At 49.0% G+C, this 27864-nt stretch overlaps 2 protein-coding genes across 3 annotated transcripts; one reads left to right on the top strand and one right to left on the bottom strand.

Annotated features, from left to right (window-relative positions):
* Positions 1 to 247: 247 nt before the first annotated feature.
* On the bottom strand, positions 248 to 19743 carry sf3b3 (splicing factor 3b, subunit 3). 2 transcript variants are annotated; one of them, XM_048972654.1, is made up of 27 exons: positions 19664 to 19743; positions 18492 to 18629; positions 18227 to 18382; positions 17857 to 18027; positions 17038 to 17210; positions 14674 to 14815; positions 13773 to 13885; positions 11616 to 11753; positions 11261 to 11364; positions 10233 to 10398; positions 10051 to 10146; positions 9768 to 9840; positions 8563 to 8714; positions 8313 to 8468; positions 7210 to 7365; positions 6669 to 6812; positions 6453 to 6575; positions 6165 to 6319; positions 5305 to 5479; positions 4374 to 4579; positions 4133 to 4289; positions 3866 to 3991; positions 3339 to 3551; positions 2845 to 2943; positions 2377 to 2520; positions 1781 to 1885; positions 248 to 1305 (listed from the first exon to the last, which is right to left on the bottom strand). In XM_048972654.1, exons 2-27 carry the CDS (start codon positions 18559 to 18561, stop codon positions 1165 to 1167), a joined length of 3654 nt encoding a protein of 1217 aa, XP_048828611.1. In that variant the 5' UTR covers positions 18562 to 18629; positions 19664 to 19743; the 3' UTR covers positions 248 to 1164. The 2 variants fall into 2 exon arrangements, with proteins under 2 accessions (XP_048828611.1, XP_048828610.1); XM_048972653.1 differs by lacking the exon at positions 19664 to 19743 and adding an exon at positions 19269 to 19498.
* Positions 19725 to 27864, top strand: cog4 (component of oligomeric golgi complex 4). The gene is made up of 19 exons (XM_048972657.1): positions 19725 to 19894; positions 20063 to 20145; positions 20313 to 20427; positions 20530 to 20704; positions 21078 to 21271; positions 21396 to 21501; positions 21656 to 21813; positions 21907 to 21965; positions 22070 to 22203; positions 22289 to 22407; positions 23453 to 23619; positions 23703 to 23868; positions 24662 to 24724; positions 25024 to 25143; positions 25406 to 25498; positions 25608 to 25691; positions 25844 to 25945; positions 26365 to 26493; positions 27285 to 27864. Exons 1-19 carry the CDS (start codon positions 19727 to 19729, stop codon positions 27417 to 27419), a joined length of 2370 nt encoding a protein of 789 aa, XP_048828614.1. The 5' UTR covers positions 19725 to 19726; the 3' UTR covers positions 27420 to 27864.

Consider the following 27864-nt stretch of genomic DNA (forward strand, 5'->3'; position numbering starts at 1 on the left):
AGCCATGAGGGAGCCAAGATGCAAAGCCATAACAGGCAAGCGTGTGGCTCAATGGGCCAAGCCTGAGTGCCTGTAATCAGAAGGTCGTTGGTTCAAGCCACATCTGCAGGCTCCTTGAGCAAAGCCCTTGATCCCCAGCTGCCTCAGTGCTGCTACAGGTGGCTGCCCTTCACAGATAACTTGCGCTACCAAAAAGAGCAAGTTGAGGGAGGCAAAAAAGACAATTTCGCTAAGTGGGTCAATAAAGTATCTGCTATCATTATATGGGACAATGTCACAGAAGGCCAGTCAACCGCAAAATCACATTAAGGTTTGCCGTCGCCTCACATGTACAACAGCACAATGTGTCAGGGTCTGGCCAGTACCTGCTGCATGATCAAGTGGTTTTGCAAGACGTGTTCCTGAACTGCACATCAAACACTTTAATACAGAAGTCAAGAAAATCATCACCGAAGTGGCTTTAACAAAAAACCAAGGACTATGCTTACAAGATGGCATGCTTACAAATACGAGTCATTTGGGAAAAGCGTCAGGGCAAAACTACGGTCAGCATTTTCCTGATAATGCTAACAAAAAAAAAAAATAAGGAAAACTACATTGTTTTCGGGTTCTTGTACTGACAAGCATGGTCTTGTTTGCCCAAGACCCTCACAGAAGGTGTTTGTCCAATGCAAGTCAAGATTAAAAATAGAGAGCTTTTTATGTATTTATTAAAAAAAAAAAAAAAAGGTTTATTTACAACAGTCCGTACACAACCCACTTACAGAGTTTACTTCCAACAGCTTGGAATCCTTCGTGAGGAAACTGCAATCATCATCGGGGGGGGGGGGAGGGGGGGGGCCAAAAACATTCGGTGCCGGGATGTGAGATGTATTGTGTGACAAGATAAATCGGCGACGGAGCATCACTGCCCCGCTTGAGGGAAAACAAGCAGCTACAGAAATGGGGGCTCTGGGTCACTGGACTACATCTTTGTAAAAAGCCCATTGATTGGCTGCCAGGAATCGGCCGACATCCAAATGAAAAGTAAATATGCAAGGGAGGGAGACTGCATTAGGGCAAAATAAAGCCACGATTCATAAGTCCCCAGACAGGGTGTCTGTGCAGGTATCCATGTGCGAGTGTGCACCCCCCACCCCCCCATTTCCACTGCATGGTGCCAGCCTAAAACGCGTATCGGGTGCGGATGTCTTCCAGCTTCTTGGAGACCTCGGGGGGTGTGCGATCCAGCTCCTCTGACACGCTCTTCTGCTTGTGGGGGTCCATGGAGTTGAACTGCTCGCAAAGGTCGCCGTCGATGACATTCTGCGGAGACAGGTGGAGCGTCAGTGCTGGGGGCGGGACAGGAAGTCTCCCTCTCCCCACCACAAGCTAGAAAACATCAACCTCCTCCGTGTACTCGGACATTTCTACACACTTCTTAAAGCAGCTCTTAAAACTGGTTTGGATCCAGGGGCGGGTGGAGAGTAGTAGCCATACTCACCCCAGGACCCACTGAAATTGGCCCAACAACCCACCAGTTGAGAACACAGTGTTACAAGAAAATTTAAAAGGGAGTCTACATCATCTACATCATTTATGAAAGCGGTATTGATAAGCAGTGGTTCATTCCCTTCGCAGGAAACCAACCTACTTGTCCACAGGGGCTCCTTGTGCTCGACTGGCATGCGTGAGAAAATTAAAACGGAGCACGTGGAGACCGAGGACGACCAGCAGGGGGCAGTGAACACACTCGCACAGAGACAGAGACAGTCTGACCCCCCCCCTCCCCAGGGACCACCTTGACGGGGAAGTAGTAGGAGCGGAAGCTGAGGTGGTCTCGTCCGCAGAGTGGGGGGAACTCGGATCGCATGTGCATCTCCAGGTGTTGGAAGAAGTCGTGGTCCTGGGGTGGAAGTGTGGGGAGAGCAGGCATGTTCACTGCATGTCACCAATGTTACACTCATACACAAACAGACTAATTCTTTCCTCCTGCAGTCAGATGTTCTTTATTACTTGTACCACACCACGTATACCACGGTATAGACGTTTTTCAATTTATCACATGCATATATTGTACAGCTGTTTCCTAGCACTTTTGCACTCTTCTGTACTTTTAATCAAACTTAGATTAGATTAAGATTAGCTTTGATCACGGGGGGAAATTATGGGCAAAGTAGATGACAAACTGCAGTCCGCTGTCCGAGTTCTGGTACCTTGCACAGCGATAATAAAGTCGAATGATTCTGGCTTTAGAGAGAAACATGCCGATACGCAAACAGACTTCTCAAAAGGAAGCATCTCTAAAAATCGCCGGATCCCACCCACTGCGCAGAGCACATCATTCCCAGCAAGGCACAAAGCCCTGAAATTTGAATTCCCAGGCAGCCTCGGTACCTCATGGGAGGTGAAGGGCACCAGGATGCCGATGCCCCCAGACAGAGTGGTGTAGACCAGCGACTCCGAGCCCCCGGGGATCAACGTCGTCTTCTGCAGAGAGAGGACTGTCTCCCCGATGTGGTAGTTTACTACGACCTCTGCCTGGAAGGTGTGGGGGGGGAGAGAGAGTGTTTAGAGGGAAACTGAAGCGCACACACATGCCCACTATTACCCACAAGGGCCCAGGGGCAATAAGATTACCCTGGCGACCGTGGGATTTGAACTCATGACCTTGAGCACGTACAATCATTTAATAAGAACAGAAAACAGGGAGATTGCAGAGTGACAGTTGCTGACTAAGTCTGCATCCACACCCCCACAGTGATGAAGCATGAGGAAAGAGCACAAGGCACCTACGCCTGGGGAAAGCCCCCAGACTCTGCTGGCATGGTCTGCTCTCTCAGACTGCCTGGCACACCAGCTTACTTTCTGGGAAGCCCCGTTCAGCAGACCTCGATCCCAAAGGGCCTTGTTCCCGGTAGGGTCCTCATCCACATCGTCACTGGTGTTGGGTGGCAGTCGAACCTGGGGGGACAGTGAGGGGAAAATCCATTCAGAATGCACTCCTCCATGCACTGCACATGCAGTCAGGAAGCCAGATTTAACTCGCTGTATACAACCACGTCATTCTATTTGATAAGACCCCTTTGTCTATCCTCTACCAGCCTGACGCCTCGTTATTTTCCCCGATTGTTGTTAATGTGTCACTTCTGCTCCTTGAATGGGCATATTAGTTACTTGCTTTGTCAGAAGTTGCGTCGCAATACCTGGGCATTCACTGCAAGCCGAGCGCTTGCAATGTGCCATTTGCCTCACTTGTACGTCGCTAACATGTAAATGTTTATATCTTGTGCTTCATGCTTTTTCTGGCCCAGTGTGGAAGCTAGGATGTAAGTTGGGGGGGGGGGGGGGGCACGTACAATGCTGATGTTGCCAAACTTGTCGGCACAGGCCATCGTGTCGTAGTCCAGCAGGCAGGCCGTGGTGACCCAGCGCGGATGGGTGTCGTCTGCGAAGATGATGAGCTGGTTCTCGTTACGCCGATAGCGGACCCAGAAGACGCTCTCCTGGATGTCGGAGATGATGACCCGCTGGCCGATGGTATGGATCCCCGTCACCAGGTTGGGAACATGCTAGACACAAAACAGGCGGCCAGGCTCATATCCGAGTACAGACGTGGAAAAGTGAATGACTCAAGGCTCTGGAACTCCAGCCTGGAAAATCCATTTTTTGGGACACTTTGTACTCTGCATGTCATCTTCACTACAGACCTAAAAAGGGAGGGGTTTCTGCCCGAGTCGTTACACACTAATATTTGCCAAGGCTATGCAGACATCAGCCTTTTCGGGGGGGGGGACCATCAGCTGACATAAGGTAGACAGAGGGAGATAGACTGACCCGGTGTGACCTTCATCATGCAGGGTTGGACCACCACACACATACGCACCTTATTCTCACACTTCCGAAGCAGCTTCTTCTTGCCGAGGTCATAGATCCGCAGCAGTTTGCCAACACCCACCAGCACGCGTCCCTGGAAGGGGGCAATGGCCAGGGGAACGTCCTCCACAGGTGTCTGAAACGAGACGGTCACATGGATACCACCTACTGGGCAGGCTGGCCGCTGCGCTGGCCAGCTGTCGCTACTGCGGACTGGCCAGAGGAACGCAAGTGATTTTACACTGAGCAGGAACCCAGGGAGAGCATGGTCGCTCACCTTGTGAACGAACTCCAGCTTGTCGCCGCCCCCAACAAGCCGATAGGTGTAGATGAAGCCGCCGCCCACCGAGCGAGGATTGAGAATCAGGTCCCTGGCCACGCCCACAAGGACATACCAGTCTTCGCCTCCCCCGGCAAAGCGGCACACGGCAACGCTACACAGAGAGTGGGGGGTGATGATGGCAGCTTCCAAAAGGCCCCCGCCCTCATTCATGGGCACGGTATCCCCCTGCACCAACCTGAAGGCGGCTTCGTTCTGCTCCAGCTGGACCAGGTCCAGCGTGCTGCCCTGGATGGGGTTCACGAGTCGCACCAGGGAGGCCCACTGACCCGAGCCGGCCTTGGGGGCGCCGAAGATGGCCTCCGGCAGGTTCTCGTTCAGGAAGGCGGCGGCCATCTCCGCCGCTAGCTCCCTCTCGTCTTCCCCGGCAGCTTCCACCATTTCCTGCAGGGGGCAGCAGAAAAGGGGCAGGGATGTCAGACCCTCACCCTCGCACAGGGGGAATCGGAACATATCGCCGAGTTCTTTATCATCACTTGTGTGGGCACCTCACCGGCATCCCTGTCACAACACGCTTGAGAACAGGATCCGTTTAGCTTAAGTCATGCATTAAGATTAGCGCTAAGAAAGCCATTCTTTGTTAGAACCAGATTTTGGAGGTAGATAGCAGAAGATCAGGGACCAGAGGTGCACATGTGCAGGGGCAAAGAGGAGCAGGTCGATTCCCGTGACGTCGTAACAGGCTGACAGGTGTCAACAGGTGCAAGTAGGGCTCACACCGATCTCGGACTGGTTTTTCTCAACATAGAAAAGTGGCTGGAAGACAGACAATGCAGGTGTTCCACATTTACAGAGCGTCAGCCACTCTAAAGGGAGACATAATGCATCAGACCTGAAACAGTCACAACAAAGCTGGGGCAGACTAAGCAGGACTGGTCGCTATGGATATCAGCATCTGTTCATGGCTTATATTTGGAATGAGCTACTTCAAGCAGCTGGGAATTTTCCGGTTAAATTACCATATATCCCGCTTCATCTCCATGGCAGGTCTCCAACTTGCAATGCTTCCAAAACTCTCTACCTAAACTTCCCACAGAATGGAAAGCTTCTGGAACTTTCCCCACATCTTCGCCACCCTACACGTGAAACCTGCCAACAGCAGCACACACCTCCGCCATCTGCTGCTTGCGCTGGGCCTTGGTAGCTTCTGTGTAGGCATTGTGGTCCGTCTCGATCAGGACGAGGTTGTTCGTCTCGGGATGGATCACGAATTTCCGCGGCGTGTACTGCACGGGGAAGGCCACCTGGTTGAAGACGGCTCCCAGTTTCTCCAGAGCCAGAATTCTAAAGGAAGACGTGGCAGCAGGAGGAAGAAAATGGAGAGAAGCAGAGAACATCTCAGCGGGCAGAAGGAGAGCATATCAATCAAACCTGGAAGTGACCTGAAAATCAAGCCTGTCGCACATTAACCCTCAAGATCAGTTCAACAGCTTAAATACTCATAAGCGATTTATCATGCATGCAGCCTAAAGCAAGTCAGACTGTCGTTACGCCTGCAGAAAACACACCTGCTATAGAGCAAAGCAGGACCTAGAGCACATTACAACCGGTTTTTGCATCAACTTGAATAGAAAGAAAACGGTCATGCCCTTTTCACCAGTCATCTGCTCCGCAAGAACCCTCTGGCACATGACCTAAGGGACCAGACGAACGGCCGACCGGGCTTAGACCTCGTGTATTTTCTGCAACATCCATCAATAGATTTTCTGGCCACATTACGCATGCACAAGATACTCTCCTTAAAGCTATTTAAATAAATTTGATTCAAAATTCGATCCGCTTTTAAAGTAAATCAAATTGCAGGACAGCAGATAAATCAGAGGTTCGGAGCTGAATTAATTCCTCTAATTATCAGAGTGCACCCATGTCTGGCCAGGTAACGGAACAGTAACCAAGCCAGATTCTCTCATCCTGGGCCAGCAGAAGCCTTTAAAACACGACCCTCAGTGGCGGAAGGGGGGGGGGGTACCTCAGAGTATTTGTAGAGATGGCCACGATACCCTCGGGGCATTGCTCAGAGGCGAAACCCGACGCGTACTCCAGCGTCTCGTAGGACAGAGGCGTCAGGTGGAAGCGGGACTGATACGAGTAGCTAAGCCAGGAGCGGCTGGACATGGCCAAGACCTGCAGGGGTCAGAGGTCAGGGGTCAGAGGTCAGCCTGAGCCAGCCGGCCGAGCCAGCAAACGAAACCAACACTCACCACCCACAACACAGACACCATTCCATAAAAACATACCATGCAGCACATCAACTTACAGCTTCCTGCCCCTGCATCCGGACCCGGAAGAGCTTGACAGGCCGCGACCCCAGGTAGCGGGTGCGGGTGTCGGAGAGGTCACCTGTCACAGGGTCCAGCACGGTCCTCAGCAGCACCCCGTTCTGTGAAAACAGACGACAGGTGGTCAGGGCGAGGATGCCAAGGCCCCATCAGGTCAGATCAGGACAGTTTCTCCAGTGTGACGGGGCCGTCACCTGCAGACCGATGTTGAGGTAGAGGAAGCCGACGGAGCCCTTCTCCCCCAGCTCGTCCTGTTTCTCCACCCCACCCATTTCCACAATGCAGAGGGATTCCGGCTGGGCAGGAAGGGCTTGCATGCTGAGGGGCTGGAGGCAGTCCTGCAGGACAGGGGCGACAGGGAGGTTATCTACACACAGTGAGAGCAGGAAAAGCTAAGCAGCACAGCTCAACAATAAAAGGAAGAGGAGAAGGGGTTATGAAAAACTGCTTATGAGCAACCAGGAGACAAAACAGCACATCCAGCATGTCCTAAGGGCCCTCACAGCAGACACAGCTGCAGGCTGAGATCACGGCCCACAGCAGGAGCAGCGGGAGCCATCATACCCCCAGGGCACAAGTGTGACACGCAGACAACTGGCCAAATTCATCGGGCGGCAAAAAAATGCTGCATGATGTAAACGAAATGGAGGAACCGCCCAAAGGCAGAGAGAGCACTCAGCAGGGCAGTCAAGGAGGTTTGGTGGCCCCGTGGGGACGAGCGGGGAGGGGTCTCACCGAGGGGTCCAGCGAGATGATGCGGACAGTGTTATCCATCAGGCCGACGGCCAGGAAGCGGGAACGCTGCTCGCCGACGGGCACGTTGGCCAGGCTCATGCACACCACATCGGCGGACATCTCCTTCCGCTCCGTGTACTCATTCAGCTGTCCTGACTGCGGCGGGTCGAGGTGGGGGGGGGAGAGGGGATGAGTCAGAACATTCCAGAATGTTTAGTTACATTTTAAACTTACCAGAATCCTATTTCAGGGCTAAACAAGCAGAAGCACGGGTGACCGACAGTTAATGAACTACATACAAGGAAGTATAACAAAACAAGTAGATTAATAAAAATTGGATAAAGTAGTCATGCTCCGCTCAACGCCGGAGACACGAGTCGTGATTTCATCAATCTACATTACAGTGTACTTCCATAAACCAAGATGGTATAACCTGCTACACAGCTAGGCTACAAATTTTTTATGAGTAAAAAATAATGGCACCTCCCGCATGACAGTACAATCTTATAGGACCACCATCATACACGCAGTGCGTCACTGACGGAAATGTGATGTGGAGCACGACTGTACATAAACAAAAAGCACAAGTCATACGGGCACTTGCGATAATGAAAGTGTGACAGAATAAAACGTTACAGCAACAGTAATTAAGGAGAAGCTGCCGGGAAGGCCAACCCTGCATAGGAGGGGTCAGCGTACTGCCAGAGCGAGTGAGTGGGTCACACGGGGCTCACAGAAAAGCCCGGGGACAGGACGGTCCGCAAACAGGCCGTTTAAGGTTTGTTCCCACACTTCGTTGTTGCCCTGCACGCATACTCTCTGTAACGGCGGCGATGCGGGCTCTGGCTGGAACAGGAACATTCCTCAGGAATGCCCACCCCCCACAAGCAGGGTCACTTGCAGGCCAATTCCGAATACCACATACGGCAGAAACATTTAAAGCAAATCACCCATGACTAGGCAGCTTATTCCCTTTAATTAAAAATGGTTTTGATTGTCATGGGTTAGGGCATCCCATAAAAACCAAACTGTGTTGCTTAATAGGGCACAGGAACCTCCCCACGCCCGAAACCCAACCTGACGTGGACATGCAGGTGACTCACGGGGTCCATCTCGAAGTAGACCAGCTCGCCGCCGGTCAGGGCGATGACCACCTGCCGTTGGTTCACCGCGCAGCGCACGATTGTTTTCTTGCCAGGGGTCTTCCACTCGTTGACACGCTTGTCTGCCCGGATATGACGGATCCCATCTGGGTACACCTGGAGAAGGGGGAGATGTGTATCAGCAGCCAGGTATCAGCAGCCGGGTATCAGCCACCCCCCCACCCCCCCCAGGCTCAACAGGACACTGTACCTGCACCAGCGCGTCCTCGCCCAGCAGTGAGCAGGACAGGGTGGGCGTGGTGCCCAGAAAGCCGGAGTCTGTTACTTCCTCCACGGTCTCTCCAATGGACAGCACCAGCGTGGCGTTGACGAAGGACACGATGATGTACGCGTCAAACTCGTCTGGGGGGGACCAGAGGTCAAGCAGAGGGACCCACGTAAGCCAACACCCCACCAGCACTTGACCGCCGCAAATGCTACTTTGTGGACTTTTGTAGAACAGCTATAACACCGGCAATTCACAGCCAATTTCCTTTAAACCGACATGGGAGTGCGGGGCCCAAGGCATGCCGATTATAGGCCTGGCACGCCCCGGCACCAAAACCTTTACTGTCCACCGATGAATGTAAATAAAATGCAAATCGCTCAAATCTTAAATGGAAGCAGCAGGATCGATTTGCACGGTACATTAAGTTGCTATAAAGGAGCCTTGTATAGCAGGCACCTTAAATTAGTGGCACTATTCAGACACAAAGCAAGCCGATAAAACAGATTAATGATGACTCAATTAGTCTAGAAGCAGTCATGGCAGGGAGAAACGAGAAATCAATGTTAAAACTTAAATCAGGCCTGCACACTTAATCCTGCTATGCTCACAAAATAATTCAGCACAACAGCTTTTGAAAGACCCAAAATAGCGATGCCGTTTTTAATGAACTGAGGCTGCAGTCAACAAGATCTCATGGGCACCTATAATATATATTTTTTATATTACAAAAAGTCCTGATCCCAAAAAAAATATATTAACACCAAGATTTGGCAGTTTAGAACTCGATGTTCATCTTAGAGATCACATGGTTTCAAGGAAAACCTTGGCACAGACAATGGGAGCATTCCACACCACCGCAGCTCGCAAAGCAACACCAGGGCAGGCTCACCCCCCCACCGCAGCGGGGCTCCGTCGCAGCTGGCGGTAACGCTGCATAACAGGCCGCAGCAGGAAGCCTGACAATCACTGCCTGGGTGAATTTCCTTGCCTCCCACTGAAGCAGCGGCGTTAGTCTCCCGATGTGGGTGCAGATCTCTCCCATAATCAGACACACCCAAGGGCAGATGCCCCAACTTGCCAAATCAGGCGTACAACGTAGCCTTCAACACACTTTTGATTTCATAGGGAATCCCAGCATGCCTCGGGTAAATCGCGACCCCACCCACCCACCCGCACGGTGGCAGTACCTTCGATGTGCCTCCGCACAGTCCACACAGCATTGGGGTTACCGGGCAGCTCGGACACGGCCATCTCAGATACCTGCGGAAGGGGCAGAGAACTTAGCGCAGGAAATCTGCAGAACGTGCGGATTGTTCAACTCGGCCCAGGCCAGGGGATCAGATGCATATACGTCCTCTCCAGGAATAACATGAGTCAGAGAAGAGACATGAGCAAACTCATCACGTCCACGTCGCCCGCAATAGTCACTGCACAGCAGCCCAGACGCCGCCTCGCGCTCGCAGCCCGTACCTCGAGACCATGTCTCAGAACCCTCAGCGTGGATCGCGGTCCCCGGCCACAGGCCACGTACAGCTGTGGGGTGTCCTCATTGGCCAGGTCGGCAATCTGGGGACAGACACAGGACAGGCATGTTCAACAGACACGCAACTACATCAGCCTCACTGGACTGGACCACACCACACCCTCCCTACCTGACAGGACATGATAGGCGAGAGGTTCTCCTGCTCATCCACCAACACCAGGTTCTTCAAAGCCCGCGGCTGGAAAAAGAAGGTGTCTCCTTCTTCCAGGGGCATAGCGGAGGAGAATTCAGGTTCTTCATCATCATCGCCCAGGTGGGCAATCTGGTACAGGTAACTGTCACACAGGAGACCAGCTTTCAGGCTCAACACCAACGTCTATTAATACTAAGGCAGTAACATGACCTTGTTCATGCGCCTTTCTGTACATCATTTTCAGTTCTGTATACAAATTGAAATGAATGAATGCCGAATGAATGAATATACTGACATAGACATGGAAAACATTATGGTATTTGTAGCTGTGAGCTGATTATTGTGAGCTCATTCATAAATAGCCTTTTGGGAACATTGTAGTTTTCCAACAAATTACACCAACACTGGAGAAAGTAAAGACCAAGACTGTCTGTCGGCTCTGTTATATCAAACTGGAATATGGTGCTGAAATCACAAGAAAACATGCCAATTCACAACATGGTCTGAATGTCTGTAGCGACACAGAACCTGCTCACGGTATTTTGCCAAGAAATTCAGACTGGAAAAATGTCGTCTATCTACAGCTACAAAAAAAAAAAAAAAAAAAAAAGTGACCATACTTGGTAATGCAGAACATTGCAGCAATCATAATGAGCTAATAAGCTGATTATCATTTCACATATTTATCTTTACAATGTGCAAATATGCATCTCAAACATATTTTTTAGCCGTGTCAGACATTCCCTTAGGATTGCAACTTTTCCTAAGTAGGGCTTGCATTGTGCTTGCAGTTGTAATAATACGTTTCAAAACCAAATCGATTTTCCCTTCCGTACCAAAACCAAACCGAACCGCCACTCCGAGGTTGGAGATGTGTGCCGAACCGCGACATTTGTGCACCATTACACCACAAATGAAAGGAGGAGGAAAAAAATTATAGAGATCTTGCTGCAGCCTGGCAATGGATGTCACTTATCACAGCGTCCACAGATGTTTGTACTCACTGGTTCCCGAACTCAGAGGAGACGAACAGGAAGCCAGTTTTCAGCACGCACATGGCCGTCGCCACGGGGATAGTGTCAAAGTATTTCATTCTGATCTCCGTGACCTGCAGGAGATCACACGCACACACACACGCACACACAGAGACACACACACACACTGTTAAGGCGCACATACAGAGTCCTGAGCTCCTCGTTAGCATGTGGACAGACCTCAGGACAGCACGCTTTCTCCAGCCACATCAGAGAAGAGACATGTAGACTCATCACTTCCTCTACCCTCACGGTGCTCTGGGGGGGTCCAGCATGCCCCCCCCCCCCCAGGCACTGCAGCCCACCTCTCAGACCACCCACTCACCATCTCCTCGTCGGTCTCCAGAGTGACTTTGAAGATATCGCCCTGCTCTGTTTGGGCCAAGAAGAAAAACATGGACTTGGTCTTGTGGGTGGCTGAGCAGACGAAGATCATGCCGCGTTCTGGGTCGTCCAGGTCATTCTGCCAGAGGGAAAGACTATTCAGCTCCTTCACGAGTCCAACCCGACACGGCTGCCCCAAAGCCCCTAATCAGGAGCAGAAGCGCTCCATTTCGCAAAGGACATTAACATTCACAGAGTTTGTTATGGATGTGCAGTCAGACATGTCCCACACAACATGCAACGCAGCAAAATTAGACAAAAACTATTATAAAATAGAATAGATATTGAAGAGGCAGCACACATAACAGAGCAGTAACAGACATCAATGCGCAACTGTGCAAATTATGCATGTGTGTTTGATACACTACAGGCATGCATGTTCAGTTTTCACACTTGCATGTTTGCTGCAACGGGTCTGTTATTTATTATCTTGCGAACATCTACTCTGTCATTTTAAAAGTATCAAGAGCACAAAAACCAGCTAGTCAGTACCCCCCCTCCCCCCACCTCAGGTTTTTAAGAGACACATTCACACATATAGCATGGGGTGAGACCTGAGGCATCTTGACCGACCCCTAAACTGCCTGGCTGACAGTTTATGCGAAGCAGGAGTTGGGATCAGATTGTTACACGTCCTCTCCAGTGATAAGTCAGAGAAGAGACATGAGCAAACTCATCACATCCACAACATCTGCAACATCTCCCCGCCCTGCCCTGCCAAGGGCACGATCCTGCACACTTTGAGACACACCACATACTCTGCATTTTTTCCGCGTTGCTCAATGTGAGCAGCGATGCAGTTTGAAAAGAACCGTATAAACTGACATAAACATGCTTTTAAAAATACAGGATTTAGCCCTTAATTTGAAATGTGTTTATAAAAATGCACTCAAACGGAATAACGGGACGGAGATTCAGCCTGTTTTGCACTCATGTGCTGTCAACCTCTAAGAATTAGAGGTCGGGCTTTTGTTTTCTGCATAAATATGGTTTACAAACAGGGCTGCCGTAGCTATTCACAATACAGGGCACCGGCACATTTAAAGGGGCAGTTCACCCAATAACAACGGTGTCTTAAAAATCAGGGACCGAACTCCATGCACCAGTCATGTCAGTGCAGATATTACCAGGATGTTTGTACCTCCTCATGGTGTGTGGAGCTCAACAGAACAAAATAGTTTGTACATAAAAATTCAGTACAAAGTCTGTGGATTATGTGCAATAACCAGGTCATGCTTTCTGGTAACAGACCCTGCCACTGGGTTTCACAGATGCATCTTTCTGGCGTTTTAATCACCACAAACGGGATTCCATTAACTCCCATTATACTCCAGAGATGACCAACATTTCTACAGCTATATCTATCGAAAACAAGACAACTCCCAGCTAGAGCTGGGTAACTTAAAAAAAAGAAATCTCTTTCAGTGCAAAATTGCGACACCAAAACAGTAAATCGCAGCGTCTGCCAGTTAATAAGCACGCAGGACACTTGTGTAAGATCTTATGTCGTGGTGATTGGCTGCAACACAATGTAACGTCACAGCGGAGGAGAAACGCACATCCACAGACAAACTTGAGAACTTGTCGTTCTTGTTCGTCGTGTAGGAATCAAAAGTGTGGCTCCTGGGGATGCAGGCTGGTTCTGAAAAATCCTGAATGATACCCAGCCCTACTCCCAGAAGAACCTAGATGGTTAATATGCCTAAAACATGTTTTTCAGCTTTGAGCTGAACTGCCCCTTTAACGATGCTATCTTTGCACATCTCGCAGAGTAACAGTTAAGCCACCTAGTACTTGTAACTGGCCAATTAAGAGCTTGTTAACATTTCAGGATTTGTTGCAGGATTTGTTTTCCAAGTTCAACAGAAGACCAAACCCCACATTTTCCAAAACTCCAATTCACCGACTCAGTGTTTTGAGCTGGGAAACAAATAACCCACTCAGAGCTGCACAGGAACTCTCCTAATAATCCAAACATGTGGCCGGAACGTGCTCATGTGATTCAGCCCGAGGGTATTCTTTAGAAGCTGACTTCTCACGCTGCAAACCAGTCACTCTCCAAGCCGAGGGGGGCCCCCCCACATCCCACCCCACTCACCCTCCGGCGAGGGATGGGGCAGCGGATGTCAGGCTGGTCCCCAAAGTTCTTGTAAGTGATGTAGTTCTCAGAGCAGATGAGAACACCGCTAGGGCCGTCGGATCCGCCTGGCACTGGAACAGAAAAGCCAGGCAGAATGAAGGGATTAATGTGGTTGCAGTGCGTCTAACCAGTACTGAGCAGTAGAACAACCACATAATCGTTTTGCATTTATAAGTCTCTCCAAATTCCCAGAACGCTTTTATGAGTGAAATGGTACTGCGGTACCAGCTGAGGTACACGATACCGGTTACTCTACCGTCATGGAGGACGGAGTGGCACGAAAATGTAGTCAATCCAGTGTTTTTAAATCGGAGTCATTAACAGGTTTTATACAGTCAGGTCCATAAATATTGGGACATCGACACAATTCTAATCTTTTTGGCTCTATACACCACCTCAATGGATTTGAAATGGAATGAACAAGATGTGCTTTAACTGCAGACTTTCAGCTTTAATTTGAGGGTATTTACATACAAATCAGGTGAACGGTGTAGGAATTACAGCAGTTTGTATATCTGCCACCCACTCTTTAAGGGACCAAAAGTAATGGGACAATTGGCTGCTCAGCTGTTCCATGGCCAAGTGTGTGTCATTCCCTCATTATCTAATTTACAAGGAGCTGGTCACTGAAAAATAACTAACCTATATTAATTGAAGAATAAGTGTTCATCACCATTCAGCGTCAACATGCCATCACAAATAAAAACACGTACAACAACGGTATGATGGCCCCCCCACCGCACTCGCACTGCACCCAAACCAAACCTTCTGATCCACAGAAGACACAGAATACTCATTTGATATCAATACATATTACAAAAGCAAACACACAGTCTCTGCAGCCAATCGGAATGAGCACCTGTGATGAGGAAGTTCCCGTGCTCCTCCAGAGCTTCACTGTACTTGCGAACCACGTGGTTCAGACCGAGGTCCAGCTCGTAGAAGGTCAGGGTCTGTTGGGTGTTGGCTGCTGCTTCGCCGGTGGGGTCGTTGTCCGCCTCCTGGGGGGGGGGGGGGCAGGATCAGCAGCATCACTGACAGCAGCATCGACAAACTACTCGGTCAGTGTGTGGCATAAGTCAACAGGGGGCGCAGAAGAGCACAACGGCGCTTCCAGGGATCATCCTTACAATCACTGTAATGCCCACATGCTAATGAAACAAAAAAGCACATATTTCAAAATATTCTGGAACAGGCAAAAAAAAAAAATCCACCACAAGAGTGATATTCTAAAATAAAAACTCCATTCTTGGAAAAAATAAATACACAAACGCAAAAGTAAACATGAGAAATGGGTTTACTTTATACATATAGAAAAGGAATTTCCAATAAATTCAGATTGAGCAAGAACTCAAAACGCAAGTAATCTAAGCCAGAACACTTAAGCAAGTGGTTTCTGGCAAAGAATGTCAGAAACTCTCAGAGAAAATAACCACCATGACCTCCCGAGGAGCGTCATGGACTGAACTACAAACCAAGGAAACATCACAGTCAGATGTAAGGTGCACGGAAACAGAAAAATCACAAAATGTATCTTTACATGCACACTAAGAAAACCTAACTGCGTTAGTCTGACTAAAGCCGAACTTTTAAAAGTTCATGTAAATATGTCAGTCCGACTGAAATCGTACCAAATGGAATTTCTTAGTAGGACTAAGACACCCAAATAATGTGATAGGGAATCAATATACTCCTGCATGTATATGTTCAATCGGACTCAGTCTGGCCTGGGGTCTATGTGCATGCTCCACAGTCCCCACCCCCCCACCCCCAGGTTTGACCCGAAGTAACAGAAGAAGCTTGGAGCACAGCAGAGGATGTACAGCGCTGTAAAGCTAATGCAAACATTGATGTGTTAAGCCTAGTTAATGCTTCATTCTTCCGTGTCTTATCAGAGTTCACATGTGATCGTAGCGTTTACTCGAGTCCCCACATGCATTTGTCTGTGGAAGCTGAATGTAAAGGCTGCTGAATGCGCATATCAGGGTTACTCTGCAGAGATGGCAAGTTCAGGTCCAGAAAGTAAAAATCCAGACCATGATTTGCCACCTCTGATATTCTGGTACACCAGGAAATGGCAGGTATATTGTGACAAACACACATACAAGCAGTGCAGTGAAATGTATACTTTTGAAAAACATCTAAAAGTTGTTACTAGGCTTGGCCAGCATTAGGATAATGCAGTATACTAATGTTTCCCAACCAAGTCACTGGACAGTCCACATTTTTGCTCCCTCCCAGCTCCCAGCCAATCATAAACACCGAATACCTTGTGCAGGCCCACTGGGAGCTGAGAGGAAGCAAAAACGTGGACTGTCCGGGGTTCCCCGAGGACTGGGTTGGGGGAACACTGAAGTATTTTGAAATGTCAGCGACAAAATTAGCAGGGATCCCCCTCCTGCCAAGCGCGTATATCAAAATCTGGAATAGTGCTGCTTTAGAAAATACCATCAAAATACCATAAACCACAATTTGAAGTACAAATGTTAGCAAGGTAAAAAATGGCTGAGAGTGGATCATTGTTTGTACGCCACTGAAAAGCTGCGTTTATGCCCAACTAATCAAATGAATTATCAAAAATCATTTTCTTGCATCCCTGCTTTCTTTGTACCTTTCATTTTATAGCAGACAATCATATTTCTGGACTCATTTCTTGTGTGTTTTTTTTTCTTCAAGATCCATGGTCTCAGTCATACAAGACGGATGTGTGGCCAGGAGTCACTCCAACACAGGGGAGTTTCTGGCTTGAAAATATCAGGGGCCAAGTCAAGTTTACCTGGCGCTTGACATTTTTGTTTTTTTAAGGAAGATAACTGGCATTGAGCTAAAATACCTGGGGATCCGCTTAAAATATGATCGGACCGAACAAGGCCCATGTTCCAGCCTCTGTTGCAGTGAAATACGTCGACAGAAAAATGTAGTTTCTTTTACATAGACCATTTCACCAGTTATTGAAGTGATAAACGTTCATTTCCACGCAAAACTTGAAAGTGTAGCAATAAAAATTAAAAGCACTTTTGCTATAAACAGTTTACCTACAGATTATTATGTACCTTAATGATTACATTTACTATTATAACGTTATAATGCCTTATAAGGATAGAATTGCCGGTTAAGTGATTAATTAGCCTCACTTTTTTTCATACATGACATGACATTTCGGCTGCATCGCCCGTCCTACAGCGCGGTGCGCCATGCACACACGCGAGAGTGCGGCACGTACCTCATAATCCATCTCCAAGCAGGCGAACATGGGGTTCTCAAAGCCCACGTCCACCCCTACGACATGGTAGACCAGCGTGTTGGCCTTGTGCGCCTCCAGGGGGGAGGAGATGGTGAGGCGGGCAGCGGCGTCGCGGTTCAGGATGTACACCAGCTTCTGCTTCTCGATGGCGCCTTGGAGACACAGCACATGAAGAACGTGTCATGCAGGAAGCCATCTCCTGATTCTCACACAAGGATCCACTAGGGCTGCACGATATCACATCGCAATATGATGTATATAAAAAAAATTAAACCCAATATGTACAGATTACTAACTTTGGGGCATCACAAAAACTTCAACATTAATATTTTATATTTTAGGCGCACTACTTATAATAATAATTGATACTTTATTGATCCCCTGTAGGGAAATTATCTTTACGCCTCCCTCAACTTGCTGTTTGTGGAGTAAGTTGACCGCGAAGGGCTGCCACCCGTATCCGATTACCAAATTCAAGTCCATATATTACTGAAAAGTCGGCATCCAGACAAATGTTCACGTCTGTCACCGGAAGCCCTGGTGATTATGCGCATTCACCACGTTTCGCAGCGGTGAGCCACACAGCACAATTGCAGCAGGTGAGGTACCAAAGAAGAACCTCAACACGCCAAAGCTCGACAGTTTTCAATAAACCCAGAAGACAAAGGAGAGAAAGGTTCTGCAGAAGTTCTACCTAAACGTTGACCCAGCTTTGCCCCAATTCAACTCCCCCCCCCTTTCTATACTAAGGCAAACTTCCAGGGCCCCTGCCCAAGCTCCCCCGGGAGGCATGCTTACCAATCATAACTGCACGTCCCTTGGGGTCAACAGCGAGGAACTGGCCAGGCACAATGCGCCTGCATCCACTCTTTCCAAAGGTCTCCTGGTGCACCTTCTCAAACATGTTCTTGGAGGGCTGGTATTCCAGGATCACGATGCGCCCGGAGTCGCTACCCACCACGATGTAATCTGGAGGCAAGGCAGCGATCAAATGCACAATATTACTGACCGCACCAGACTTTTCCCACGTTTTTATATACAACTCCTACTTCTACATATTTGAAAGAAAATTTTAAAAAATGTGAATAATCAAAACATCCTTTATTATTCACAATCAAAATCAAGAGTTCAACATCAAAACAGGTTCAATAATCGCAGATGGACACACCTTTGGTCCCACCGGTGAGTCGGAAGGCCATGAGAGAGCGGATGATGCCGAACACCTCCATGGTAAGCAGAGTGTGCACTTTCCCGGTGTTGGCGTCGGGTCGCAGCAGTTCCAGAATCTTCCCTCTGGAAACAACAATCTCCTGCTGCTTGGTCCCTTTACAGAAAGCAAAAAAGAGACAATGAGTCTAGTATAATAGGTCAATTAGGACGATCAATTAATCAATTAAGGTTATAAAAGGCAAAACCAGAGCACCAGAACATACCCGAAAAATTGCCATGGATAGCATGGGTGATGCCAGTGGCACGCTGCAATGTTATGTTGTACAGAAACATGTCTGTGGGTCTTTCACACTCCAACCGCAGAGTAGGGAAGCAACAGTCGCTCCCCGAGACTGAAACAGCTGAAAGGACGAGAGTAGAGAATTCTCCATTAAACCTTTACTTCTATCGCAAACAGACAATTCAATCAATCATAATACTATAAGTCGTGGAGCCACTGCAAGTAGCTTGTTCGTGCGGCGTTGGCATTTCAGGTTGGTAACACGCAATACAAAATCTGGCGCCTCCACCGACCGGCTCATCATTGTGAGCAAACCTTCCAAGGCAACAAATACATAAATGTGAATTTTACAGCACCAAAATTCGGCATTCAAACACTCGAGTAATTACGAATAGTAATCTTGCCGCATGCAAAATAGCCAAACTGTGCAGAAAGGAAAGCCGACCGTTACGAATAGCAGCAACTTAAAACCGCAAAGTGAACAAAGCTTATAAGTATAGTGGTTTAAGAACATACTCGTTCGCTTTCTACACAGAAGAATGATTTCCACATAATCTTAAATAGCAGAGCAGATCTTTTTAATTTTGTAAAGCATGAAAAAGTTTGCGCAAGCAAGTCTTCTTGTTGTTTCATTCAAACATTCGCGTCTTCCGCCATCTGGCCGATTATTTCAAATCTACAGATAAGATTTTGCTGGGAAAAAATGCTATAAGTGGACTCGATATAACATGGAAATTGCTTCTAAATAATTATTACTTACAGAAAAATGCCGATGCAGAGGATATCAACTGGATTAAAGCATCCTACGTTAGTAAAACGAACCTAGACTTTTCCAGACCGGCTGTACTGTCGTGGGCCTTGGCGAATACTGCGCGTAACTGAAAGAAGTCTTATGAGGATAGGTTATAGCCAGTCCGTCGCCAGTGATACTATCCTATCCACCTACTATACGAATCGTGAGTTTTGGGGCTTTGTATTTCTTCAGCTGCTTCGTCGCGTACATAGGCGTCTTACGTCGTGCCTTGTCAAATGTTGATAAATGGAAGAAAATGATCCGTATAAATGAATCGATAAATAAATATAATTTATTAACTATGAATTAAATACGTGCTTTGTATTAAGTTGAAGAACACACTTCATATTCCAATTACTTACCCTCGACGTTATTCGATGGCTTCCGCGCTGGCGTCGTTATCGCGAAACGTTATGCAGGAACTCATGGCGGAAGTGACGTGTCTTATGTTCGTATGTGTAAATATGTCGGACTCTGTGGCGAAAAAGCGAAGCAGGTCGTCGGGCTTTTCCGCCATCAGCCGCGAAACCATCGAAAACTTGACCGAGTTGGATGATTTGGAGCGGGTATACCAACAGCTGTGTGATGAAGAAGTGAGTGTAAAAATATAATGTAAAAGAAAGGTGGTAGCTGTAAGTTCAGACAGTCAAGGAGTGTCTGTGTCCTGTATTTACAACGGACATAGTTATTGAAATATAGTGATGGAACGAGATGAAAATGTACGTGAATTTTAAATTTAGTTTTATTTCCATTTTATCTAGAAACAGGTGGAGTCCGAGCTTGAGTCGCTGGTCAGTCAACAGGGTAACATTGAGACCAAGATGCTTGCTCTGCAAAGGATGGGGTAAGTTGTTGTTTGTGAAGGTGGCAGGCAGTAGTAGGGATGGATTATGCAGCTAGCTGAGTTTTTGCTCACTTTCTTGCTCTTTCATAGTGGAGCACTGTTTGACTGTCTAGATTCCTTTTAGTTCACCTGGATCTGCAACACATCTTCTCAAATGTGTCTCTCAGGCCTAACTTGCAACTGATAGAGGGTGATGCCAGCCAGCTTTCTGGAATGATCACCTTCACCTGCAGCCTGGCCGAGAACGTGAGCAGTAAAGTGCGGCAACTGGATCTTGCAAAGGTAATGTACCCGGATTTTCACACATTGAGTATGAACACAATGCTATACAGTAGATTTCAGCAGAAGGTAAAATGCTCAGTGTCTGTTCCCCAACCCTGGTAGAACCGTCTGTATCAGGCCATCCAGCGTGCTGATGACATCCTGGACTTGAAGTTCTGCACGGACGGCGTGCAGACGGCGCTGCGCAATGAGGACTACGAGCAGGCAGCCGCACATGTGCACCGATACCTTTCACTGGACCAGTCGGTCATTGAACTAAGTCGCCAAGGGGGAGAGAGTGAGCCTTTAAATACTTTTTGGATAAAACATATGACAGCAGCCGACAATCCCATAGACCAGTGTTTCTCAACCAAGTCCTTTGCAGCTGGGAGGGAGCAATAATATTGACTGACTATGGGTCCCCCTGGACTGGGTTGAGAAACACTGGCTTAGACAAACTCTTTTAGCATCATTAGCTGCTGGAAGTAACTAATTTGGAGAAGCATTGAATTTTTTTTTCCAGCTGCCAATACTTTATATCATCCATCCATCCATCCATCTTTCATAACAGCTTATCCAATACAGTTTCATTATGTAAGATGCAGTGTTTATAATTCTCTAACCAAAATTAATCAGTGTGTCTCCCTTTCTCATGCTGCATTTCTTTTCAGGCAGTGCTGTGGACGCTAGTCTTGCTCTTCTCCAGGAAGCAGAGCAGCGCCTGAAGACCCTGGTCAAGGAACGTTTAGATCAGGCAATCACTGCTGGGGACCTGGCCCAGGTTGAGAGGTTCTTTAAGATCTTCCCTCTGTTGGGCCTCCATGATGAGGGACTGGCCCGCTTTGCTCAGTACCTCTGCACACAGGTAGGTACCCGTCATTGATAGAAAAACCATGGACCAGCGCTTGTCTCTCTGGTTCTCTTCATCTGGAATCCTGTGCTCTGATGGATGAAAGTTGATGATTTTGTCATCATCTCTCCACCTTCAGCTGGCCAGTAAAGCAGAGGAGAACCTGCTCCTTGCCTTAGGCGGAGATCTGGGTGAACGGAGAGCGGGGCTAGTCTTTGCTGACACTCTCACTCTGCTGCTGGAAGGTAAGATGTTGGAGGAGAGTATGCTGGTGTTCGCGTCCATCACTCTCAACACCGTTGACACTGCTAATCATCCACAATGACTCTGGTCACCTGCTGTGAATTTTGCAGCCAATTTAACATGCCCCTTGACGACCCCTCGCTCCATATGCACCAGGCATCGCACGGATCATAGAAACCCACCAGCCCATCGTGGAAACCTATTACGGACCGGGCCGCCTGTACACGCTGATCCGACACCTGCAGGTGGAGTGCGACCGGCAGGCTGAGAAGATCGTGGACAAGTTCATCCAGCAGCGGGACTATCACAGCAAGGTGTGGGCTCGGCACAAGTGAAAACGACACATCTAATGCTTAGAACCGACCCTGAAAGGCTGTGAGACTGACGGAATGCTGTCACTCCTGCAGTTCCAGATTGTCCAGAACAGCATGATCAGAAGCATGTCTACTGAGAAGATCGAGCCCAGGTCAGAGTGCCACCCCCTCCTTCTTTAATCCTCATTTCTGGCAGCTGTCAGCTTTGCAACACCCCTCCCCCCGTTGCACTTCATGTTTCCACATGTCTCTTCAGGGAGCTGGACCCCGTCTTGCTGGAGGTCGCGGTGATGAACTCCCGGGCTGAGCTGTACCTGCGTTTTCTACTGCGGCGAATCTCAGCCGACTTCGAGGTCGGGGACGCCACTGCGCCCAAGAGTACCGTGCAAGGTAACAGGGCGAGGTGGCGCGTGATGGGCCGCGGCAGGGTCCACTGGCCCAGTGCTCACAGTGTTCCTCTCACTGCTTGGCCCAGAGCACCAGCAGGGCCTGGAGAAGCTGCTAAAACACTGCCTGCTGAGCCGGAACATGCAGGAGCTGATTGGATACTACATACCCATGGAGGAGTACTACATGAGGGAGACTGTCAACAAGGTAACAGCCCCTGGCTACAGCGTAGGACAACCGGCCAGATGACAGGAGGGGTCTACAGCGATTGAGGGTTTTGATGGTGTAGAGCACTGCAGTTATTTACTGTCATCTCACCATATTTGTGTCATCTCACCATATTTGTGTCATCTCACCATATTTGTGTCATCTCACCATATTTGCCATGTCACATGACCACCATGAAACGTTGTTTCTCTGAAGCCACTGTGCAGTTTCTGATCAAGTAAAGATACGCGATGAAAAGTTTTAGCTGTAAGAAAGTCAGGGACTGAAACCAGGGCCGGGTCACAGGGTTTTTGTGGCATAAAATGATTAGATTGCTAGATATTAGGGCATTACAGTCAGGAGGTTCTTACAGGGAAGAATATAGCAGAATCCCATCCTGACTTAAGGGGTACATTCAGAACGTCAATCAGCAGCCAGAAAGCAAATGGTTAAAGCCGACCTGCTACACGTCTTGTTATTTGGGTTTCGCTTTCATCGAAAGCCACGTTTTTGCTCGCTCTAATCTAAACCCATTCATACCGGCAGACATTTTACTTAATCATAGCGCCCCCTACTGGCCTGGCGTCTGTCTGCCTTGAGCTTGCTGATGGGAAGGTCGAGATGAGCATATGGGCTGCTGTTAATGGGGCGAATCGCTCACCTGAGTCTGCATTTATTCTTTCCTACAGCGTTTACCCTATTTGACTGGCATAAAGCTTAACAATGAATTAACTTCACTTCATTTATAATTCATATTCCTTTTTAACCTTCTGCAAAATTCAGGCCAGGGTTTCAAGCCCCGCGGGAAAAATGTCAATCACAAAACTGGTGGCACTGGGCAACACATATAATATATAGAGATTATATCGCTCTCCCCATAAACGGGAACACTGGGGGAAGTAGACACAGCAGAGAAAATGCACGTCACTGAAAACCTTAGAAGGATCTGGAATTTTTTTCCTGTAGTCTGTTTCTAGGCTCCCATTTCTGCTCGGCAATTCAGTGCAGCTCCACATCAGCCGCACCCTTGTTCCTCGCGCTGTAGGCCGTTGCCATGGACACGTACGAGAAGGGTCAGCTGACGTCCAGCATGGTGGATGACAGCTTCTACATCGTGAAGAAGTGCATCAGCAGAGCGCTGTCCAGCTCCAGCATCGACTGCCTGTGTGCTATGATCAACCACGCCACCTCTGTGCTGGAGACGGACTTCAGGTGCGCCGCCTCGCGACGCCCCCCCCGCCTCCTCCCCAAAGCCCGCCGTCACCGGCGGCTCTAATGCGCCTCCTTTCTTGCAGGGAGGTTCTGTACAACAAGCTGCGACAGGGCTTCCCTGCCACTACTCTGCAGGACATCCAGCGCGGCGTCAGCAGTGCAGTCAGCCTGATGCACAGCAGCCTGCAGCAGGGCAAGTTCAACACGCTGGGCATCGAGAGCGCTGAAGACGCCAAGGCCTCCTTCCTGGTGGGTGTCCGCAGGCCCCCCCTGCTCCGCAGCAGGCCCCCCCTGCTCCGCAGCAGGCCCCCCCTGCTCCGCAGCAGGCCCCCCCTGCTCCGCAGCAGGCCCGTGACCACATCCTCCTTTTTTACTGTCCATTAAATAGATATTCTGGATATACCTGTCTTACACCACAGCGCTGTTGAAGTCTCAGGTCTGATTGGTCAGAAGGGTGTTGATTTAATTTTCTATAACCGCACATGTAGTGCCAGGCAGCCATTGCTGTATTATAATTTGAAATTCTAACTAATGTTACTTTAAATTCCAGACATAGAACAAAATTTAAAGTTTAACAGAAACTATAAAAACATTAGCAAAAGTAGTTCTACTGATAAATGCTTTTTTGGTTTGTAAACGTAGAACTAATGTCTGCAGGTACAGACCTGTAAGCCAGATGCGTAGTGACTGTCGAATAAGCGGGTTATTGCACTCTGTGCCGTGCAGCATGCATTTCTACGCGAGTGGCGTGTGGTTCAGCGGGCCCAGGTTTGAACCTCGGCAGAATGGTCACACGTCACAGCTCCCTGGGGGCTGCAGGGTAGCTGCCCCTGCTCTGTGACTCCCAGGCTTGCTCTCGCCTGCATTTGCGTCTCATGGAGAGCAAGATGGAGTAGAGTGAAAGGAATTTCCCTACGGGGATTAATAAAGTACCACTATTCTACTCTATTAAATGCGCTCTGCAGCATGCGTTTTAAAACAAGACCCGCTTGTTGTGCATGAGCCCTTGAGCCCTTACTTGTGGTGCCTCTCTGTCTGGCAGGTGACTCTGAATAACGTAGAGGTGTGCAGCGAGAATATCATCACCCTGAAGAAGAACCTGGAGGTGTGAACACCGCACCCCCGCCAGCACCTGTTACTTTGTGGAGAAACGTGCTTTTCAGATGTCTTGCTGCTTATAGGCATGTTTTTGTCCCAGTAGCTGAAACTCCTAACCATTATCGAGCTGCCATTCATCGTATCATGATGATTTTGTAAGGGATTTAGGGATGTGAACCTCAGGAGATTTCAGAGGGATCTGTTAAGGGTCTGGGCCGGGGTCAGGCCGACTGGAAGCATGTGCACTCTAACGCCATCTGCTGACAAGATGTGAGAAGAACAGAGGTTTGTCGCCCCCTGTCCCAGAACGACTGCGCCAAGCTGTTCAGCCAGGGGTTCGGCTCGGGGGAGCAGGCGCAGGCCAAGATCGACAGCTGCCTGTCGGACCTCGTCAGCACATCCAGCAAGTTCAAAGACCTGCTACAGGTGAGAGAGCACCCCCTGGTGGCCTGATTACTGCACACGGTCAGTCACTGCCTGGATTAACCCCTCTAGCACCAGTAACTGGAGCTGCATTAAACCAGCCTGTAACTGAATGTGATAATCTCCCCCCCCCCCAGAATGGCTTTGAAGCTTTATTTCCCTATCACTAGCCTCTTACAGATGGAGTGTTCTAAAGAAAAAAACATTCTAAAAATTCTGGCGTAGTGTGTCTAACTTGTTGGGGGGGGGTTGGTGTTTGGTGCAGGAGGGTCTCACAGAGTTGAACAGCACGGCCATTAAACCCCAGGTCAAACCTTGGATCAGCAACTTCCTGTCCGTCTCTCACAACATCGAGGAGGTAGGGCGGCCATGTTGGCTCAGTGTCCTTATTTCACGCGTATGCCAGTCTGCAGCTGCCAGCCCAGCGTGGGATAACGGGCCGGGCCCCCCCGGCATTCCTATTGCAGGAGGAGTTTAATGAGTATGAGGCTAACGACCCCTGGGTTCAGCAGTTCATCGTCAACCTGGAGCAGTTGATGGCTGAGTTCAAGGTAACGCCAACCTTGGATGCTAGCTCGTTGCCATAGCGATCCTGTCATGATGGAAAACAATCTGTAGAGGATGCGTCCTCTGACAGCAACCAGATGAGGTTATGGGATCAATGAAACCCACCTTCTCTCTCCACCCTCAACCCATGCCCCAGGCCGGCCTCTCTCCAGTTATCTACGACACACTCACCGGCCTGATGACCAGCCTGATCTCCCTGGAGCTGGAGAAGACTGTATTCAAGTGCACCTTCAGCAGGGTGAGAGTCCAGTCACGGCCGGTCGTAGCACAAGGGAACTGTCGCCCTCTGGCAGGGAGCCAAGGGGATTTGGGGGGGGGGGGGGGCTGCTTAGTGACTCAGAGGAGAGCAGGAGCCGGCCTGCTCCCCAGAGAGTGCATGGACCATCCGCATTCTCACAGAGTAAAGACGGATTTATCCTGCTCATTATACCAGGCAGTTATGACCTCGGGAGGAACAGCTTATACACAGGATGTGGTCTGCAGAGTCTGGGCAGTGATGGTCCTGCTTTGTTTGAAGTGAACACAGAACGGTTTTGTATTAATGAGATACTGAAGATCTGCAGGCATCTGCCTGACTCTGTTTCTCCTAGTAGGCTGCTCTTGAGGGAATTAATTGTCTCCGAAATTGTTTGATTTCCCTCCCCCAACCCCCCCCAGCTGGGCGGGCTTCAGTTCGATAAGGAGCTACGTTCTCTCGTGGCGTACCTGACCACCGTCACCACGTGGACCATCCGAGACAAGTTTGCCCGCCTCACCCAGATGGCCACCATCCTCAACCTGGAACGGGTACTTCTCCAGGCTCCCTCTCTCCTGTCTCACGTCAGCTTATTGCATTAGTTATTGCATCATGAGTATTTAATTGCGACAATATTTCATCCTTTGTGCCTCTGAGACTGAATTATGATGGGCTGTGGTTGTGGTGGGAAAATCCCATAATGGGAGAGGGAGGCGGTTTTTGCCATTCCTGAAGAAGGTGGGGGGCTGAGACGGGAAGGATCCCGGGTAAAGTTACACCCCTGCCCTTCTCCTGGGCCCAGTGACGCACGCTGCCCCCTTGTGGTGCGCAACTCACTCACCACATAGCTGCCAGGGGAAATCCTTGCTGCCTTGTGGTCTGTTCCACACTGTAACCCAGACCCTGTCTGCAGGTTTGCTGTAGCTTGTCTGATGCAAACGAACACTGGAGCAATAAAAGATTAAGTGAAACCAATTACTTTAACAGCACATGGAAATATATATAATATATTGGAATGCGGTTGCATGACTCATGCTTCAGAGTGACGTTCCATCCATTTATGCACCTCGTAAATTACCGGTCAGATAAGTACCTTACTCAGGTTTACTACTGCAGGGATACCCGTGGGATTTGAATAAAAAAAAAAAACAGTCATTGTTTCTGAGCACCATGGACGATCTCTGGTGGTAAAGGGTCATAAATATTATGACAGAGACTGTTTTATTCAAGGGGGACAGCACCTTAATTTCACCTGGTGGATCTTTGGATATGACCTGCATTTTCACTAATCAGGAGCAGCCTCCTGCTTATGCTTCCCTGTCTCTGTGTTTCCGCCCACCAGGTGACCGAGATCCTGGACTACTGGGGCCCAAACTCGGGCCCTCTGACTTGGCGTCTGACCCCGGCGGAGGTCAGACAGGTGCTGGCGTTGCGCATCGACTTTCGCAGCGAAGACATAAAGCGCCTGCGGCTGTAGGGGCGACTGGCTCCCGCCCCACACCTGGACGCCGCGACTTGCTGTCTCCTGCTGTAGTGGACGCTGACACGCTTGGTGCGAATTTGGCCGTACCGTTGTCCATCACACGCAAACTCATGGCCTGTTCCTCCGGAGAACGTCCACGATCATCCCAGGAGGAATCGTCAGGGTGTGGTTGACGGTGCCTTGGTGGGGAGACGACAGAAAGGAGCAGTTTGCATCCTGTGCCTGGCGGACTGATGCTGCCCTCAGGCCTTTGAGCAAGACCCTAAACCCCCCAGTTTCGACAGGGGCGTCAGACACTGGCTGTCACCTGTATACATCTGCATGTCTCATAGGGTACAAGATGGAACAGGTAAAGAGACTATTTCCCCATGTGGATTATTATTAATAATAATAATAATGATGGTGACGATAATAATAAAGTATCACTATTGTATTCTAA

The sequence above is a fragment of the Brienomyrus brachyistius genome, chromosome 13 (genome assembly GCF_023856365.1).
Source record: "Brienomyrus brachyistius isolate T26 chromosome 13, BBRACH_0.4, whole genome shotgun sequence".
NCBI lineage: Eukaryota > Metazoa > Chordata > Actinopteri > Osteoglossiformes > Mormyridae > Brienomyrus > Brienomyrus brachyistius.

Excerpts from the sequence above, each read along its gene's own strand:
- cog4 (XM_048972657.1), top strand. The coding sequence starts at position 19,727 with ATGGCGGAAGTGACGTGTCTTATGTTCGTATGTGTAAATATGTCGGAC. Across the intron at positions 21,966-22,069 it reads ACTGAGAAGATCGAGCCCAG|GGAGCTGGACCCCGTCTTGC; the intron begins GTCAGAGTGCCA and ends ATGTCTCTTCAG. Across the intron at positions 22,408-23,452 it reads TGAGGGAGACTGTCAACAAG|GCCGTTGCCATGGACACGTA; the intron begins GTAACAGCCCCT and ends CTCGCGCTGTAG.
- sf3b3 (XM_048972654.1), bottom strand. The coding sequence starts at position 18,561 with ATGTTTCTGTACAACATAACATTGCAGCGTGCCACTGGCATCACCCAT. Across the intron at positions 10,399-11,260 it reads TCCTCTGAGTTCGGGAACCA|TTACCTGTACCAGATTGCCC; the intron begins GTGAGTACAAAC and ends CCTGTGTGACAG. Across the intron at positions 10,147-10,232 it reads CGCCTATCATGTCCTGTCAG|ATTGCCGACCTGGCCAATGA; the intron begins GTAGGGAGGGTG and ends GTCTGTCCCCAG.